A 21,241-nucleotide genomic window follows, 5' to 3' on the forward strand; every position below is an offset into this window, starting at 1 on the left:
CTAAGATCCCACGTGCCGCAGGGAAACCAAGCCTGTGCACTCTAGAGCCTGCGCACCACAACGGAGAGCCTGGGTGCCGCAACCAAGACCCGATGCAGCCAAATAAACAAACAAACAAACAAAAAACTCAGGTGCTAAACCATGCCTTAAATAGCAAAGCCTCTTTCACGCTTTTTAATAAACACTGTTTTGCAAATCTACTTATGGGGGAAGATGCAATATCTGATTACTAATGATGCTTTATGCGTAACTGCCCAATTCCAGAAAGAATCTAAGAGGATTCTGATATTAATCAAGAATTTAGTTGAGCTACCAGGGAAAATAAGAGTCTCAGAAAAGGGCGTTCTGGGGTTGCCCACAGTTAGCTTTGGGACCTCCAAGATGACCTTGGGATTTTATACTCAGAGTCTAAGAAAGCTAGTAATTACATGTTCTGCTTTTTTCATATTAGCCTGTAGGTGGCAGCAAATTATCAATATTAAAATTTAAAGGCGAGGTTTGTTTTAGGATCATCGACTAGGGAAAAAAATTGGAAAATTAAGGACATGAAGGAAAAACAGAAACACAGATATCGAAATCACCTGCAAAACCTAACAGTCATGACTTAGGAAAATTATTAATAACCATAGCCGCCCCCACAAAGTGCATTCTATTTATATCCAAATCTGAGCTAAGTGGTCCCAATACATTACATCCTTTACTTGCAACACTTCTGTGAGACAAGGATCACCATCACCATTTACAGATGAGGAAACTGAAGCTTGCAGAGGTTAAGCAACTTGCCCATGGTAACATACCTGAATACATGGTGGAGTTAGGACTCTGAACCTGAATATTTTTATTTGAAAATAAAACTTCAAATCATTCATTGTACAAAGCACAAATAAAGACAAGAGTAAGGGGCTGAACGTCAGACTTGGGAGATACCTAGAGCCAATGATAAATAAGACTCTGTAAAAACTGGTAGAGTAGATCAAAAGCAGTCTATTAATCATTTCCAACCATATAGTTTCCTCAAACCTTGTTATGTGTTTCTAGGTATTATCCCATATCTTATATGTTCAGTAAGAGTAGAGTATTTATTGCAGAGGTAGAATCTGGCATGCTGGAAAAAAGATATTAATTTCTCATTCATAACATGAAAGTTGGGACATGGAAATGTATATCAGTATAGATTACTGATAACTAATGAGAACCTACTGTATAGCACAGGGAACTCTATCTACTCAGTGCTCTGTGGTGACCTAAATGGGAAGGAAATCCAAAAAAGAGGGGATATATGTACACATATAGCTTATTCACTTTGCAGTACAGTAGAAATCAACACAACATTGTAAAGCAACTATATTCCAATAAAAATTTTAAAATATAGATTACTAAAAACTATAAATAATTCAAAATTTCTTATTTGATCATTAATTTTAATGCTCCTCCTCAGAGTCTGACAGAAATCTATTTTTAAAAGACAGAGAAGAGGGAGAAAATATGACATATTTATTGAGATCTAATATACCAGCCACCGTGAGGGGAGACACATTTACATATTATCTAAAAAAAAAAAAAAAAGCAAGAATCTTACAACCAACACCCCATGAGCGAAGCCGTATTTGTAGTATTTATTTCCATTAAGAAACTGAGGTTCTCTGAGGTTCAGTAATGTGCCCAGAGTCACAGAAATTAAAACACAGGTCTTTCTGACTCTAAACTCTTGCTCCTTCATGTACACTTTTCGTAGAGAAATTCCAAAGAGCAGGGGGCACAAACAGCAGGTCAGAAGGGAAGCTGGAAGCAGAGGGCTTTTCGTTCCCTGCAAGTGTGAGAACACGCGGGGGTGCCTGGCTTGAAAGTCATAGATACCATTATCGAGCCCAAGTGACTGCAAATCAGTGATAATTCGTTCCATCAGGTTACTAACATTTTAGCCACTTGCTTAATTCTTCTTCTAGTTGTGCAAACAGATTGCCAGCCTGTCTTCAGTTGTAGGCATGGGATCACCCTGAAGAGTTTCATCTGGGGAAGAGAGCCTGGAGCCCACGGACAGGCGAAGGGTTGGTTGCCCAGGTGGGAGACCCACTGCCAAGGGAGCGATGGGGATGAACCAGGAGAACGGTGCCCCTTCAGTCCTGAGACACAATTTTTTCTTCTACATTTTACATCTTTGAACTGGAGATCATTGTACAACCAGCGGCTAAGCAGTCCTTGTGGCATCGCTGTTTGTCACCTGTAACTGTGCCTCAAAATGTGCAAAACGGGTGTCAGTGGCTTAGAAAAATCACAGACCTCTCTTTTAAGAAAGGCTGTATCACAGGCGTTTTGTGAGAGCAAAATAAATAAAACAGACATGGATTATTCCTAACTGAAAGGGAATTCAGATAAGTCAGGCGATGCACGTGAAGATGTTTCAGGAAAACCTGAACTGAGCTGACTTTAAAAAGTATGCAGAGGAGTGTTACGATCAATGTATATGTCTGAATAAATCTGAAAAAATAAGCATAAAATTTTAAGTGACAATTTTACTTAAAATAAAATTTGTTTTCACTTAAGCTAATTTTAAGTGAAAACAAAGCATTGTTTTTTAGTTTAACTTGCAGCAATTTTTTCCCTTAATGAAACGTAAAATAAAGGTACATCTTAAAATCTGTGGTGTCTTTGCTGTGATGAAACATGATACTTTGGACGTCAGAAAATTTGTTAGTACTTTGAGGAAAATGAAGTTCTTAGTGTTTTGTTTCAGTGGAAACATGTCTGAGGAGTGAGAACGGTGGGGAAGAACGAGGAAGAATGGGGAAAAGACTTCAGTCTTGAACAGTCTCCAGTTCTAGAAAACAAGGTCCTGACGTCACACCCTTATCTTTTCACCTCAGGACTCACAGCGCCCAAAATAAAGCAAACGTTCATAAATATTTCATTTGAACTGACTTATTCGCTAAAGATTTGTTCCAACTAAGTTTCTCTCCACCCCCCGCCCCCACTGCCCTCCTCCCACCCCATGCATAGCCATCCATTTGCTACATAGTCCCAAGAATTTCAACCAGGGAAGGAAATAAAGCTTTTTTGCTACATATTTAGAACCTACAATTAAAACTAAGCCACAGTTGAGAGTTTGGTGGGTACCTCCCTGCTCAGGTGTAGTGGGTCAGCCCCTATAGCGGGGCCCTAAACAGTTCTCTCTTCCCTTCAGTTCTTCGTCTTTCACCTTTTTTTTTTTTTTCCAATCAAGGCCAACTATTTCTCAAGACTTTCTATGATTATCAACTAAAAAATTTTTAACCATTTTCATACACTTTTAGATCTGAAAAGAATTTTGGATCATTGAAATCCAAACACTTCACTGCGTAAAGACAGGAAACACAGGGCAGAGATTTTTAAAACTAGATGGTGTTGTGGGTTGACTTGCGTCTCCCCCTCCCCAAAAAAAAGATACCTTCTACTTCCAACTCCCAGGACCCATAAATGTGTCTTTATTTGGAAACCGGGTTGTTGCAGATGTAATCAAGATGATATCATACTGGATTTAGGTGGGCTCTGATCCAATGGCTGATGTCCTTATAAGTAAAAGGAAGTCTGAACACTGGGACCCGGAGAGACCATCATGTAAAGATCCAGAGCACGCAGAGACACAGGGAGCACGCTGTGTGATGCTGGAGGGCAGAGACTGGAGAGGTGCAGCTGCCAGCCAAGGCGAGCCAGGGGTTACCAGCGGGAAGCTAGGAAGAGGCAAGGAAGGATTTCCCTGCAGGTGTCAGAGGGAGCATGGCCCCACTGACACCTTGATTTTGGACTTCCAGCCTCCAAAACCGTAGAGATAATAAATTTCTGTTGTTTTAAGCTGCTCAGTCTGGGGCACTTTGTTATGGTAGCCCCAGGGAACTGAGCCCCAGGAAACTGAGCCCCAAACCCCGTTACCTGTTTAAAAAATAAAAAGGCAATAATCCCACCTAGCTCTCTGGGTTTTTATAAGAATATTTTAAAGGACCATGAAATCAAGCGTGGGCACATACTCAGTGTTCGATAAGGATTTGCTGTTTCACTTTCCCGGATCCTACAAGTCATCCTGGCTATTTCCTCTCTCCTCCTCCACGAAGCTTGATTCACAAGGCTCACTTCCTCACTTCCCATCACTCTCCAACCCCTCCCTCAGCATATGCCCCTTCAACTAAGGACAGTCCTCCGTCACGATCTCATTTGACATCTCTAAGTAGCGCAGACTGAACCTCACTCTGAAGTCTCCGGTCCCGATACGTCCCACTGCCCTCCCTGGGTCTTTTCCTACCTCTCTGAGATGTGGCTCCGTCTCCCTCTCCACTTCACGCTCCACCACCAATCCCACTACTCCCGCCTTAGTCCAGGCTCTTCCCATGTTTTGCTTAGATTCTTGCCCCCAAAGCTCCCTGATGGTCTCTGTCCCCTCCAATCCATTCACCGCCCTGCCACCAGAGTGATCTTTCTAAAACATGACTCTGACCACGGCACTCCTTGCCATACATCCTTGTATGGCTGCCCACCTCCTAGTAAAGCTCAGCTCTTGACAATCTGGAGCCCACCTATTCCATCTCCTGCTACTGTCCTCACGCCCACACCCACCCCAGTGCGCTCACTGCATCTTCCAAACTGCAGTTCCTCTGCAAACATGTTATTTGACGGGTTTTTTTTTTTTTTTAAGGAACGTATTAAAAAGTAAGTTAAAATAAGCTGCCTCCCCTACTTATTTTTCCCATCTGATTTTTTTATTATGGTAAAATATATAACATATCATTTTTGCCATCTTAACCATTTTTAAGCATGAAGGTCAGCGGCATTAATTACATTCACAATGTCGTACAACCACCTTCACCCTCTCTTTCCACATCATGCTCTCCTTCTTTCTGTCTTTGCACATGTTATTCTCTCTTCCTGAAACCCTCTCCTTATTCCCAAGTCCCATTCATTTCAATAAACCAGTAGGAAAAGTCTCCTGCTCTTGGAGGAAATTCTCCGGACCTGGTGACCCGGGCTGCTCTGGGCCTAACACCCTCCGTATGTTGCCTACTGTACTTAGAACACAGCCGGCTGGGCAGTATTTGACCTTAGCACTGCACTCCGAACACGTAGCTTCGGCCCCGCACAGTATCTGGCGCAGAGTGTCTGGCACACAGGAGATACTCGGCAATACTCTCTGAATAAATGAATTGTAGGAAGGCACCCCGTCTCCCATCCTGGTCTACCTTGCCTCTCTTTTTATTTTATGTATTGCATTCTCACTTCACTGCTTTCACCTAAAAAGGTTTACCTTTTTAAAACAGACCTAAAATGTCACTTTTCTGAAGCAATACAACTCTGTCTCATACATAATCTAATAGATTGTTACCATTTGGAGCAGGGCGCCTACCTTCATGTTACAGAGGAGGTGTGTACACAGCAAACGCTCCGTGGTTGAATAGGTGGGGTGCTAATGGTATCAGAGCAGGAAGAATATAACATCAGCCGCTTCCAAGAACATTCAGTTAGGAGGGAAGAAGGTGCCACAAGAGAAGTGTAAGGTATCGGCTACTGAAGTCTGAATGTTAACACTGTCTACCCAAGAGAGAATTTGTAAGAGGATAATCAAAGCCTAGAAGCTTCTCTGGAAAGTAAAACTGTATACACCTCTCTTACAGAGTCTTCAAAGAGGCAACGATGGCTTTAAGACAAGAGGAGGAATAAGAAACTTCGGTCTCTGGGGTTGTTTTCTTTAAGCACATCCAAGAAGAAATATGCGGCCCCTTTTTTTAACCTAGAGATACCAATAAAAAAAAAATATATATATATATATATATATATATAAAACATATAGTTCAAAATATCTTTAGTGGTCATATCCACGAAGATCACACGATAAAAATTTTTCCCCTTAAAAGTCTGTGCTTGGGGCTCCAACTTTCTGTGCCTTGTTCTTTGTTTCCGGATGTAACAAAATCCAGAAGAGGGGGAGTAATACTTGGAGGTGCTCACACCAAAGTGGTTATCCTTAAGAGACCCTAAAAGCAAAGGATCCACTTAAGACGGGGCTTCCCAACTGTGACATGACGGACATTGAGAGCAGGACAGTTCTTGGCAGGGGGTATCCTATGCAGCGTCCCATGGGGCATGCCAGGCATCCACCCACTCGGTGTCTGCACCATCCCCTCCTGCACCCAGTGGTAACAACCAAATCGTCTCGAAATCTCCTCCAGAAGTGGCCAAATGCCCACAGTGGGCCAAAAGTGCCCCACTGACTTCAGGCAAGGGAGCCTCTGACACCTGCTATTTGACTTTGATTATTTTCAGAAGAAAGAGATTCAGGAGCACGGGCCGTGAAACCTTGATACTCCTTAAGGCTGTGATTTTCCCATATTTGCTCATGGTGAGAACAGTAAAACCTCAGGAGAGAAAAATGAGTGGAGTAATTGTCGTGGAGACAGCAAGCAACAAGAAAGCTGAGGAAACTCAAGTCACTCCACCGGGGGGACGACCCAGGAACCCAGGAGATGAACTGGGCAGTGACAGGGTCATCAAAGAGGAAATTCCTGCAAGCCGGGGAGGGGAGGCAGACAGCACCGAGGCAAAAGGGGGAAGAGAGCTCTCTGGCCAGACGGGCCACTGTGCTCCTGGGACTCAACTCTGAACACGGGGCCCGACACAGCAGTCAACTTCCTGCCCAAGAAAAAAGGTCACCCTCCCCGAACTTCACTTCCCAGGAAGAGTGGAGGAGGAAGAAAAGACAACAAAGGGAGAACATATTCTTATTTTCAAATGTTTCATGCGCCTCTCCAGATTTTTTTTTTGGGGGGTCTGCAATATATTGTAAAGATGAATAACTAATTATGGTTAATATAGAAACAGAATTTTAAAGTCCTAATTAACACAAGTGTGTAAGAAACATAATGAAGAACACATTCTTTGTTAATGAGGAAAGAATTTATCTCAAGGCTTTATTTCCCAACACACTTGCTGGAGTTCCAAGAGTTAGAACCAATCCCATAGCATGCAGTTTTCACCATACCAAGAATCTCTAAAATTTGTAGCCAGAATCATATTGATAAAACCGGTTAACCTCTCTCCAGATATTCTTAAACTGACCCTTGAAACTCTTTCATCTTAAAAAAAAAAGAGAGAGGAAAAAAAATCTTTAGGCAATTATTTCAGAGCCATCTGTCCCCACAGCCCCAGTCAAGTGTAAAACTGGTAAAACTGGGGCACTCCATGAAAGGGGGTGAAAGGTCAGCCATGGAGGGATTTGGGGATCCCCAACGGGGAAGTCACTCCATCCTCAAATTTCCTCTGTAGGAATAAGAAGGTTCTACATCTCTTCAATTCTGCTCGGATTTTTATTTTGTAAACCATATATTTGCGATTTAAGACCTTGACAATCCTGAAAAACTTTCAAGAAGTGATAACTCCTTCCCTAAAAAGAAGAGAGAATGGCACAGAGTAGAAATCAAGAAGGGGAATAAAACAGAATGAAAAGGACTCACAGCTAAAGAATTTCAGTTCGAGTTTTTTCCGTGTTTTTAGAGTTTCAAATACGACAGCACGAAACTAAAATGTCAGAGTTTTAAATGGCTCCTATTTCCTGAAACCACTAGAAATAACCAAAGGTTTTTTTTATAAACTAGGGCTGCATCTTTCTGTACGTTAGAAAATCCTTAAGAGAAAGAGTGAGTCTACATAAATAACATTTGGGAAGTTTTCCTTGTAGATGTTCACAGGATGGAAGAGAAAAAGGCAGCCAAGGAAACCAGCTGTGAGACCACTTTGCTGACCGCATGGCAACATGGAAAGTTCAGGTCCAAGCGGCACATTGAGGAATCAATAAACTACCCCACTGTAAGACCCTTGACCAAAGGAAAGGTTATGCCTTGAATGATTAACCTGTTGTATGATATCCGTTACCAGACAGGTGGAGATTTCCTGTGATCAAAAAACAAACAAACCAAAGGGAAAAAAAAAAAACAACACTGGTTTGAGAACTGAGGGTGAGTGTGAGTCCCGACTTAGGCTAAACTTTGTGATTCGGGGACTTCTCAACACCTCTCTTGGCCTCCATGTTCACAACTGTAAAATGAACTGCAGTGTGATTTACTCTTTGCCAGTTTCATTTCATTCATTCATTCACTCACTCATTCATTCAACCAACAATATTTGTTGAACCACAGCTGTCAAGCACTGTTCCAGGTGCTGGGGGAAAAGCAGTGAACAAAAGACTGACACCCCTAATGGAGCCTGTATTCCAGAACCTGAAATCAGTGTTTTTCAAACTATGCACTGTGAAATCCATTTAGCAGTACCAAATGAGCATTTTTAAAAGAAGAAATGGGATAATATAAAATATCAGAGTACATCACACATAGTAAGGATAAGTTCTGTTTCACAGGCTTCTGCTTCAGCTATTGACATTTGTATCTATGACAGTTGTGGATCAAGAAGTATAAGGCATTTCTGAACGTGGGCTGGCTGTATCAAGAGAGTTTTAAAGTCCCTGATAAAAGACCTCTTTTTGTACCAGGCACTGGCCCTCATCCTGTCCTTCACTCAGATTGCTTCTGAGGAACATTCTGCTTACAGATTAAATCTTGTTACCTTCTCATTTGCCCCATGATGGCATTTTGGATAAATATCAAAGAATATGTTTTTCAGATCAGTGTTCCCAGCCTTTCTGAGTATGATTCCTTTTAACATCAGTCCTTTTTGTGCACTACTTGTCTGCTGATTAGGAAAATGCATAGTGGTCAATAGCCACGTGAGCTTTTAAATGGATTTATAATGTAGGTATCCATCCTAGGCACTCCTATCTAGAAATACAAAGGCTGCACACATACAGAAGACACTACTCATTCCATCTACGCCTCACAGTTGATGTTCAAACAGATTTGCAGGCTTCTTGTGCCCCGAGGAGTCCTGGGCACAGAGACTGGAGATCCCCACTTTGATTTGCTTATTTTAGAATCACCATGTTCTTACTAGGTGACTGCTTATGGTGGTTTCTGTTTGTTTTACTGCTCTCTCCACTGTTCCTTTTTTTTTAAATTATCACAAACTAATAAATCTCATGAGCACTGGTGGGTACATGAGTTTGTTTTCAGTTTTTGTTGTTCACTTGCTTTTTTTTTTTTTTTTATCATTCTGTGTCTAATCCCATGAGCCCAGACTCTTACAGACTGCTAGTAGGAACTGGGGAGGTAATTGTTCAAAATTTGCATAGAGACACACTCAACCCTACCCACTGCTTCTGTTTTAACAGAAAACATCCAAAGGCAGCAATTACTACAGCTGGGAAAAGTAAAAGGAGGTGGAACAGAGACATAGAAAGACTGAGAGATACCTCAAACAAGCGGCAGAATCCTCCTGGGAATCTCGAAGCTTTGCACACTGATCACCAAGATCTACCTGAGGTCAGGTCACTACGGTCCCAGCTCCCACGGCCAATGTCACTTAGGCTTTACTCTGTCATTGAGCTCTAACTTCCTACTGTGTGTTGCTCTTGAAGCACCTCCTACACATAGGACTGAGAGTGAGGATGGAGGAGGTCATCCTTTGGGGGCAGGCATAGTGGAGGATGCACTTTCCTGCAGAGGTCCACAGTGGGCCACAGGGCTGGGGAAGGACAGCAAAGGACAGGGCTTCCTGGCAACCCGACTCCCCCAACAGACACCCAGCTGCTGCCTGCCAGTCCCCAACTTCTGGAGATCAGCTCTACCCTGTTACTATCAACATTTTTCCATTCCTGGAAATCCAAACTACACCCCCATAGGTAGCCACGGATTGTGACCAGTGGTGAGAGGCATGCTGCTTTAGCATGTTCCCTAAAATACTTACAACTAGATTTCGTGTTGTAGCCTTTACCATCTTTTTTCTAAATTACCCACTTTTTTTTTTTTTTTTTTAAACTCCGGGTCTCCAAATCTTGTGTTTTCCCCTATACTCTTTTTTTTTTCCTCTTTAATTATTATTTATTTATTTTTGGCTGTGTTGGGTCTTCGTTTCTGTGCGAGGGCTTTCTCTAGTTGCGGCGAGTGGGGGCCACTCTTCATCGCGGTGCGTGGGCCTCTCACTATCGCGGCCTCTCTTGTTGCGGAGCACAGGCTCCAGTCGCGCAGGCTCAGTAGTTGTGGCCCACCGGCCCAGTTGCTCCACGGCATGTGGGATCCTCCCAGACCAGGGCTCGAACCCGTGTCCCCTGCACTGGCAGGCAGATTCTCAACCACTGCGCCACCAGGGAAGCCCCAAATTACCCACTTTTTAAGCTTAAGAAGAGTGACATGTGACCTACTCTTCACTAGTAAGGGAAACATTAACTTCTAGGAAAATCTGCTTACTTCTCTGGCAAGTCACGGAGGTCGTTTAACCGTCTCCAGGTGTTAGCTGTAAAATGAGGGGACTGGCCTGGACGTGGCTGAGGCTGCTTCCAGCTTTGTGCTGCCGGTACCGATAAACTAAGCTCTTCCCTGATGGTGCCTCCTGGCCTGCAGAGCAATCTCATAGCAGCACGTGGGAGGCAATGACTGCTTCCAAAGGTACAGCAGCTTTGAGTTTTTCTCTTAAAATCTCTCACCTGGATAGTTCTGCATGTTGCTCACAGTATTCCAGAACAAAATCCAGGTCCTCCCTTAGCCGAACCTTGAATTTAGTCAGTGCTTCAGATGCTTAAGCCTCATTTTCGCAAAGACAAAATTGGGGGGAGGGGGGGATCTTCATAAATTACATAGGTGACCAGAAGCGTTTGGATTCCCCCATTTTTTGTTATTTATCAGCTCAATGAACTTATAAGGTGATCAGAAGACCGCTAGTGCCCATACAAATAGTTCTACCTTTAAAATCTACTCAATATTCTGTAATATCCTATATGGGAAAAGAATCCAAGAAAGAATAGATATATGTATATGTATAACTGAATCACTCTGCTGTACACCTGAAACTAACACAACATTGTAAATAAACTACACTCCAATACAAAATTAAAAAATAAATAAAATAAAGTTCCCATTTATTTATATATATTTAAATATATAAACATATATTCTAAATATTTAATGAGCCATCTAGCTCTCTGCTTGGAATCTGTAGTAGCTTTACGAACTAGTGGCAACAGAGCAAGATCCTGGTACCTTTTTACACTAAGAATTTTAAGGCCCGGCAAATCCCAAGTTGTGTACAGGTTTCATTACAGCAAATTTAACTTTAGAAAACTAGTAGTTACCAAACTTCTGAAGAGTAGGTGATCCTGGTGGGGATGTATTTCCCCTAGGAGACAAGTAGAGATAGTTTCTGTTCACTCCTGTGTTAAAATCAAACGGCGACTGATAGTCCTCGTAAAAATCCATCTCTCTACCGTCCATTCCAGATGAACGCAGAACGCATAGTTCTATCACCGCCTGCTATTCCTCGGTTGAGCGCTGCTCTGCCCGTATTCCTTTGGATCACTGCACTGGGCAACCTCATGAAAGAAATCAAGCCCAGGTTTCTGAGAGCTTGGCTTCCTGGCCCAGGGGCAGCTGTCACACCCTTGGGACAAGCGGGCTGTTTAATAAATGACTTCTCCCCAGCAACCTGAGGAAAGGCTCTAGTCACCACCTGCTGTTCATTTCAGCCAACAACCAACAACCTGGACAGGAAACAGAGCTTTCTGTAGCTTTCTTCAGTAAACAAAGGAGGACCTGGTGCCGCAACATGGCCCCGATGTACAAACAGTTCAAGCAAATGTCAGACACTGGCAGACTGACAAGAAACTACAATTTATTATTTTTTTAAATCGCTCAGCTGACCACAACTATACCAGGGCAGACTTAATCTTCTAGGACAAGGAAGGATTATCAGCCGGTAATCTCCCACAAATGCCATCTGGGGGCTACTTTTTTTCCACCCTGGATTAGAGTGGAGTCCTGAGAGCCAAGCTTCCTGGTTAAGCGACCAGCTTTCTGTGTGTGGCTTGGTAGAGAAATAAAGCTCCATTTCCAAGACGACTTTATCGAAAGCAACGTCTGGCTTTAGTGTAACAAAAGTGTCAGTCTGACTTGTCCTCCTCTCCTTTCTTTTCCTTCCCTTCCCTTCCCTTTTCTGCAAAGATGGTGTTTCCGTTTCATGTACTGAGAAGAGAAGAAAGCCATGCAGGTGAAGCGCCCAGGTCGGTCCTCCTGCCCCTTCCTTGTTAACCAAGGTCAGGCCTGAAAGGGTGGCAATAGCCTGGGTGAAAATATGCCCTGCACAGCAACCGTCGGGGTTGGCTTATAAAACAAAACTTCTAAGTCACCAGATCCACCTCCCAGCCTCTTCACAGACCCTTTCTGAGCTAACCCTGGCCTTTGCCAGAGTGACAGCATTTACGGTTCAGGCTGCTTTCACCCACGTGGCTCAGCTCATATTAAAGAGGTGAAAATAAAAGCAACCTCTCCCGTAGGTAGGAGATGGTCTGTTACTGCATAACAAAAAAAAGGCCGTGTTCTACCTTTTCAAATCCACCTGATAAAACGGGAACTCAATATATTGTCCCTGGATTGGAAGCAAATATGAAACAAAATATTTTAAGCATGAAAAAAAAAATCTGTGGCTAGTGTATAAAATATATATGCACCAAGACAGTCTATATTCATCTTAAGAGTTATCTTCTATTTTTTTTTCTGTTAGTCTCATGTTGTACTCTATTTTTGGCAAGTCTAAGTTTTTAAAAAGTTTACTTGTAACAACAACAACAAAAAATCAATCTGTATTTTTCTCCTAAGAGATACCAAAATTTGGGCAACTATAAATGCTGTTTATTCTATATTTAGAAATAGAATAAATGGTTTCTTTTTTATTATTGGAAAAAATGAGTTGGCTGGTTTCTTGAAATCCATGGTATCTCTTACCGAGATAGGGCAGGCATCACAGTTATGTTCTTGGACTAGATGTGGTTAATGTGGCCCCCGAGCCTTTCAACACTCTACACGTGGTCACCAAATCACTGGTGGGAAAACACATTTCTCCATTCTCATGCTTCCTCCTTGAGCCACAAGTGTTAGAAAGTGTTACAGGCTGATTGTTTGTGTCTCTTCACAATGCATACGTAGAATCCCTAACCCCCAACATGATGGTATTAGGAGATGATTAGGTTTAGATGAGGCCAAGAGGATTGGGCCCTGATGGGATTAGTGTCTTCCCAAGAAAAGAAGGAGAGCTAACTCGAGCTCTCTCCCCACCACGTGAGGACGCAAGACAGCCATCTGCCAACAGGAAAAGGGCTTCTCACCAGGATCAAATCAACCAACCTTGAACTTCCCAGCCTCCACAACTGTGAGAAACAAATGTCTGTTGTTATAAGCCTTCCAATTCTGTGGTAACTTATTACAGCAGCCGGAACTAAGATCAAAGATATTAGCACCGACACAGGTAACAGAGCAAGCCGCAGCCACCTCTATGCTCCTCAGAACCCTCAAAATTCCCATGTCCTTGATCTTGGTGTGGGCACCTATGCTACACCTTCTGCCTGAAACGCCGCCTTTTTTCTGCCTGCGAAACTCATTCGTCTTTCAAGACTCAGGCAGAAACGCCATCTCTTCTCGGAAGCCCTGCCTTCTCCAGCTCTCCCTTCCGCCAGCAGCACACAGGATGTGATGTGTCCACCTGTCAGTCCCTCTGGGCCTGGACAGCCTCCCCTCCAGGGCAGGGGCTGCATTCTGGACTGCTGTTCTCGCTCTAATCCACGTGGAGTGAAGAAAGGAAATAACAGCTTATGCAGACACTGCATGCCTTATTTATAAACATGAGGATTCCGAATTTAAATGATGTCTCAAATTTTTACTCTACTTGCTTAGGTATCATCTTAGGACAGTTATGTAAAATCTGACTCTTTGAACCAGCTGTAGTTCTCCAGTCAGATCGCAGTCAATACATTCTAGCACGTGAGGAAAATAAGAACAGCGAACCAGAGGTGGGAAAAGCATGGGATACGTTAATGGAATGGCAAAAAAATTCAGTAGGCTCAAGAGTCACATGCTAAGTAGAAGGGAGCGGTAAGATATAAAAAATGGAAGTGTAGCTTAGGGACAGACCACTGAAGACCTTGAGTGACAACCTTGTATACTTAATATAATGTGCAAAAAAAGCCACAGAAGGTGTTTGAGCCAGGGGGAAACAGGATAAAATGTTTTATAAAGATGACTCTGGAAACAGTGTATAGGATGCACTGTAGCTAGAAAGAGGCTAAAAGAGGGGGGATTCAGAGTCTACTGCCACAGTCCAGGCAAGAGGAATCACCTCCACGTATTCCTCCTCTATACTGAAGTGCCACCAAGAGCTCTTCGTCCAACGTGTACACATAATATGCCTTTTTCATCCTTTCCCTCTTTTCGTTCGTCACTGACCACACCGACTTCGGACCTACCTGAAGCGTTCCCGTACAGCCCAGCGCCCCACAGTGTGGCAGACGTCTCCTGTTTGTCTCTTTAGCACCCGCTTCTCCTTGAAGAATCACACTTCACCTGCTCCACAGGGTTCCCAGGGGAGAGCCTTCCATGGTTCCCGCCTCTGCCCCTGGGCACAGGCGTAGGCTAGCGCTTCAGATCTGGCCCATGCAGACATCCCAACCCCGTGCTCACAGGGACTAGTCTAAGGGTACACATCTGACCCCAAAAGCACCAACTACAGGTCTTCCCTGATGCTTACTCAATGAGTAATGGGCGAAAGTGACTCTTCCTATAACCTGAACTGTTGGATGTCCAGCTGGGGGAGCTGAGAGCTCCTTCTGTCCCCATGCCAACAGGCAAGAGAATCAGTGCAGAAACCGGGAAGGGACAGAGGGAGAATCGGTGACAGCAAAGGGATGGAACAAGAGCGTCTGAGTCCCCAGATCCAGCAACCCTGGGGTTCCCAGTTATGAAACAAATAAATTTCGATTCTGCTTCACTTATGGTTGGAGTTGGAGTCTATCAGTTCAATAGAAAGAATCCTACAACACCTACTTTCCAACATCTCGCACTATTACCCCAGCACGTTTCAGCCAAACCTGATTTTCCTATTGCTTGAATACATCCTAAACTTGGCCTAGGCAATTTTCTCGAACTAGTCTCTTTTCCCTATATTTTTACCTGTCAAATTCCTATCCACTTATCAAGTTCAACTTAGTAAGTCACATATGAATGGTATATATACAAGGAATGTCCACTTTAGTGCTATAAAATGGAAAAAATAAACAATACAAATGCTTCCTAAAAGTGGATTATTTAAATGCTAAATAGAACATTCACGTAATATAAAACTATGCAAACATGAACATGATGACGTAGAAATGTATATATTTACAGGGAAAGATATTCTTGATATCAGTAAACAAAGCAGGTTCCAGAACTGTTTGCACTACATGATCCATAATTGTGTGATAATTGGAGAGACCAATCAACCAAAAGAGAAAGTGGGCAGAAGGAGAAATCCCAGAAAAGTGTGTATGCACTGCAGTGCCAGCAGAGGGCACCCATGGGCAGCTCAGAAGTTAATATTCCAGCCAGTAAAGTATACACCACAGAGCAATAAGCCACCGGATGACTCCTGTTAGTGCAAATGGAAATGGAGTTAAGTACTAATGACTACAAAGAATATTAAGTTTCCACCTGCCCATTAACACATCATTCAAATATGTCTAGGTAGGCTCTCCCTAATTTTGAAAGAGTTCAAGAGATAGTCTATGGAAAAGCTATGTAACACACAAAAATTTACTTGGAGGGAGCTTGAAGGGCACACAGACAGACGATGCAATTGCCCAACAGGAGTGGCAGGCCACAGATATCAGAGCCTGTGGACGTGTCATAATGACACAGCAGCCAGCTGGCCAAATATAGGACAATTTGATCACCAACATAATTAAGGATAGCAGTGGATTATAAACCATTAAAAATAGGAGTCCAAGAGTCCATATCCGATGGTTAATTGCATGTGTCAATTTGACTGGATCACGAGGTACCCAGATATTTGATTAAACATTATTGGAGTTGCATCCGTGAAGGTGTTTGTGGACAAGATTAACACTTTAATCGGTAAACTGAGTAAAGCAGATGGCCCTCCCCAAAGTGGATGTGCTTCATCCAATCTGCTGAAGGCCTGAATAGAAGATTCACTCTCTCTGCCTGTCTTCAAGCTGAGATATCAGTCTTCTGTGTCTGGACTTGGACTTGTAATGAAATTTACACCGTCATCTTTCCCGATTCTCAGGCCTTCAGACTCAAACTAGAAGTACAGGAGTGCCCCCCTTATTAGTAAAGAATACGTTTCAAGACCCCCAATGGGGGCAGAAACCATGGGAAATTTTCCTATACATACATACCTATGATAAAGTTTTATTTATAAATTAGGCACGGGAAGAGATTAACAATAATAATAGAATGATTATAAAAATATACTAATAAAAGTTATGTGAATGTGGTCTCTCTTTCTCCAAATACCTTATTATACAAATTTAATGCCTTTTCCACCTTAACTAAGGACTTATGCACTGTGGCTGTAACTTTCGCAGTCTGAGATGCTACAGCAAAACTAGCACGAATTTCTTTTTCCTTCTTCACAATTTCACAAATAGAAGATTCATTCTTACCGTAGATCTTGTCATCCTCAGCATACAATATTTTTCTTTCCTTAATTAGTTGAGAACTTTCATCTTTTCACTTAAAGGAAGCACTTAAAGGCTTCTCTTTGGCAGATCCAAATTGCCAGCATCACTACTCTTGTGCTTTGGGGCCTTTATTAAGTAAAACAAGGGTAACTTGAACACAAGCTCTGTGATACCATGACAGTCAATCTGATAACTGAGATGGCTACCAAGTGACTAGCGGGCAGGATACACTGAACAAAAGGCTGATTCACATCCAAGGTGGGGAGGAGTGAGACGGCAGGAGTTTTCACCACACTACTGAGACCGGTGAACAATTTAAAACTTATGAATTGTTTATTTCTGGAATTTTTCATTTAATATTTTATAACTGCAGGTAACCGAAACCGCAGAAAGTGAAACCACAGATAAGGGGGAATTACCGTATATCATCAACCTTCCTGGGTTTCCAGCTTGTGACTGCTTGGGACTTCTCTGCCTTCATAATTGTGAGGCAATTCTTTACAATAAATCTCTTATTTATAGATATAGATGCAGATATATAGCTATAGATATAGATATCCTATTGGTCTATTTCTCTGAAGAACCCAGACTAACATGTCATACAAATAATAAGTAGATCAATAAAGAGGAAGAAGGAAGCCTCTTACAGAAAAACACTGCATCAACCATCACAGTAAAGACTCAGGCAAGAATCAGGAAGAAAGTTTTAAAAGTGGGATATATACACAGTCTTTTGGGGCCTCCCCACAGATTAATTAGGTGTTGGAATGGAAAATACAGTAACAACACGGGGGAGAAACTGAACACTACCTTTACTGGATGATCAACATTGCTATCACCCGAGAGGCAGGTGGACATGAGTCTTCAAATGTGATACCCTGAATACTTATGAGGTATTCATGCTAAGAATGCAGAACCTGAATCTTACTATGAGGAAACATCAGACAAATCCAAAATGAGAAAGGTTCTTTTTTTTTTTAAAAGAGGAAGAGGCTGCATTGTTCAAAAATGTTGATGTCATAAAAAGCTGTGAAAATGATCCACATAAAAGGAGACTAAAAAGACATAACAACTAGAAATCATACCTAATCCTAGACTGGGTCCTGAACCAAAGAGAAAAAAGAAATTCCATAAAGGACATACTGGGTCAGTTTAAAAAACTGGAATACAATGGCAGATGAGATAAAAGTATTGTATCAATATTGAATTTACTGAAGTTACAACTATACTGTGGTTATGTAAGAGAATATCCCTCTCCTTAGAAAGTACAAATGGAAGGATTTGGGGGCAAAGTGCTATGATGTACGCAACTTTCTCTCTAATGGTTCAGAAAATAAAATACTATGCACGTGAGAATGATAAAGCAGATGGGGTACTGTGTGAGCAGTGGGTGAATGATCTGGGCAGAGTATGGAGCTTTTGTCTATAGTATTCTTATTCTTGCAAACTTTCTGTAAATTTGAAAAGGTATTTTTAAAACTGACTGAAAGAACTCCTCTTTACGGGGTTAAGTAGGCTTGAAGGAGCTGGAGCGGCAAGGAGTAGGCCCTCTCTCCCAGCCACAATGGGACGAAGTGTCACAAAGGGACTGTGTTCCGCTTGGTCACAGATTAGACATACAGACCCCTTCTGGTTCCTGGCCACTGCTGAGACCTGAAAAGGATTCCCTCCACCTTCCCCTGAAGAAGCAGCTGATTGACCCTCCGCGGGAAAAAGAGTCTCACCATCACATCTTTGCTGGTCACATCCTGCCTGAGGAAAACCAGCAGGACCCTGTTCCATGATCAGGATGAGACAGTACAGAGGCCGAGGGGTTAAGAAACACCACTGTCATTTCCCCCCCAGTGCCACTTAAGGAAACCTTGACTCAAAACCAAAACAAAACAACATAGAAAACAAACTTACAGTTACCAAAGGAGATGGTCAGGGGAGATAAATTAGGAGTTTGGGATTAACATATACATACTACTATATATAAAACAGGTAAACAACAAGGACCTACTGTATAGCACAGGGAACTATACTTAATATCTTATAATAACCTAAAATGAAGAAGAATCTGAAAAAGAATATATATACATGTATAAGTAAATCACTTTGCTGTACACCTGAAACCACACAACATTGTAAATTAACAATACCTCAATTTAAAAAAAAGTACCATGAACCAAGCACACAAAAAGTTACTTAGTTTCAAATATGAAATCCAATTTAAAATCACAAGGGTAGAGGCTCCATTATTTACACAATGTCTCGATTAATCCTCGAAAAACCTCTGTGATGTAAGCGCTATGACTGTCCCCATTTTTCAGATGGAAACAAAGCAGAGACAGGGTCTGTAAACATCCATGCCCACGAAAAGCTGGGATTTGAAACCAAATTCCAGGAGCTGGAATTTGAAACGAGGTTGTCTGTCTCCAAGGCCTGTCCCCTTTCTGCACCAGGAGAAAGCTGGACTGCAGTTAAGAAGCAGGTGAGGAACCAGGACCTCACATACCGATCACCTGAGGATCTAATTACGGTGCAGCATCTGCATCACTAACAAGCACCAGACGAGGGGAGGCTGCTGGCAGGGGACCACGCGGAGTAACAAAGTGATGGAGGACCTTGAACAGCAGGCTGAGGAGCACGAACGTGATTTTCATAACAACAAAACAACAATTACTTGTCAGCCTTTACGTCATCCTTACGGCAACGCGGGTTTGGTAAAGTTATCTCCGGTTTCCAGCTTAGTGAGGGTAAGGAACCAAAGGACAGAGCCCAAAAGTCTCGTAGCAGGAACCCTCACACTGCATCTAAGCAAGGGGGAGCTGGGTCAGGCTATTAGAAACGGGAGGGAGATGGTCAGAGCTGTGTTTTAGAACAGGGTCCCCAACCACCGGGCCATGGTCTAGTACCGGTCTGTGTCCTGTTAGGAACTGGGCTGCACAGCAGGAGGTGAGCAGAGGGTGAGCGCCCAAAGCTTCACCTGCCGCTCCCCATCGCTCGCATTTCCGCCTGAACCATCTCCCCCATCGCTCGCATTACTGCCTGAACCCTCCCCGCCCCCAACCCCATCCGTGGAAAAACTGTGTTCTATGAAACCAGTCCCTGGTGCCAAAAAGGTTGGGGACCACTGTTTTAGAAAGATCGTTCCTGCCTCCATATGAACATGGATCACAGAGGGGAGATAGGAAATCAGTGAAACCATCAGCAGCACCAAGGCTGTTATGGACTGAACTGTGTCTCCCACAAAATTCATAGGTTGAAGCCCTAATCCCCAATGTGACTGTATTTTGGATACAGGGCTCTAAGGAGGTAATTAAGGTTAAATAAGGTCATAGGGTGGGGCCTTAATCCAATAGGAATGGTGTCCTTATAAGAAAAGACAAGACACCAGGGAAGCACATGCACAGAGGAAAGGCCCTGTGAGGACACAATGAGAAGGTGGCTGTCCACAAGCCCAGGAGAGAGTCCTCACCAGAAACCAACCCTGTTGGCACCTTGATTTTGGACTTCCAGCCTCTAGAACTGTAAGAAAATAAACTTCTGTTGTTTAAGCCACCCAATGGCAGCCAGAGCAAACTAATACAAAGAGTGTGTTCCAGGGAGCAATAGTGGAAAGAGAAAGGCCAAGACATATTGCAGGACACCACGGAGGGATCTTCAACAGACCCTGGAGCCCAACTGGACGACTGGGGTGTGGGGGAAATAAAGACCAAGCTCTACCTGTGATTCCCCAGCAGGAGCTGTGGAAGTGTGTGACGGCATCAATGAAGATGAAAGGAGGGAAGAGGAGCAGTGGAAGGAGGGAGAGAGGAGACTTTAAAGGACCAGAGAGTGGATTCCATTTGGGCAGGTTGGGTTTAAAATGCTCAGAAAATTATGAATGTAAATGGCCAGCCAGTGGTTAGAAATTAAACTCTGGGGCTCAGGAAAAGGTTAGGGCCAAAGATATCAATGTGGGAAACCCCAAGACTGTCAAGGAAAAGCCCAAAGAGAAGAGAGGTCCTATGAAAGGAAGAAAGAAAAAAGGCAGTGAATACCTGCAAGTAGGAAGCAGGCCAAGGAGCCTGCAAAGAGCAAGAACTGCCCTTTGATGATGATGATGATGGTGGTGATGGTGATTATGGTAGTGGTGGTGGTGGTGATGATGGTGATGGTGGTGGTGGTGGTGGTGACGATGGTGATGATGGTGGTGGTGGTGGTGGTGGGGATGGTGACGATGGTGGTGGTGGTGGTGGTGGTGGTGGTTGTGATGGTGATGGTGGTGGTGGTGGTGGTGGTGGCGATGGTGATGGTGGTGGTGGTGGTGGTGGTGAGGGTGATGGTGATGATGATGAAGACAATGACAATAATGATAACTCACCCCTAAGGAACCCTTACTATGTACCAGATATTCTCCTATGCATGTTACACCAACCGTGTGGGGTAGGTTTTTTCACTACCCCCATTTTATAGATGAGAAAACTGAAGCACCCAAAAGTTAAATAACTTGCCCCAGACACATAACTAGCAAGTGGTGAAGCTAGGATTCAAACTCGGGCAGTCTGGCTCAAGTGCTCTCAAGAGGCAAAACACATGGACAAAAACTTCAGTGACCAACACCACAGGAATAGTGGGAGGAGAGAAAGTGGACAGGACCAAATGCTACAGAGATTTATAAACAAACCACCGGACTCGGTGTCCCAG

General features: G+C 43.1%; 1 protein-coding gene across 4 annotated transcripts in view; it reads right to left on the bottom strand.

The window, feature by feature from the left end:
- The window catches only part of TPD52 (tumor protein D52), a 122,246-nt gene that overhangs the window by 32,142 nt on the left and 68,863 nt on the right, over window positions 1–21,241 (bottom strand). Inside the window, exon 1 of one of the 4 annotated variants that reach the window (XM_082432880.1) lies at window positions 11,195–11,493. The exons of 2 other annotated variants lie outside the window; for them this stretch is intronic. In XM_082432880.1, the coding sequence (XP_082289006.1) occupies window positions 11,195–11,333 (139 nt within the window). In that variant the 5' untranslated portion in view covers window positions 11,334–11,493. Of the gene's footprint in view, window positions 1–11,194; window positions 11,494–21,241 lie in introns of those variants that run through there. One more of the 4 variants, XM_082432881.1, reaches the window with a different exon arrangement.

Source organism: Balaenoptera physalus, assembly GCF_965194825.1.
Source record: "Balaenoptera physalus genome assembly, chromosome: 17".
Taxonomy (NCBI): Eukaryota; Metazoa; Chordata; class Mammalia; order Artiodactyla; family Balaenopteridae; genus Balaenoptera; species Balaenoptera physalus.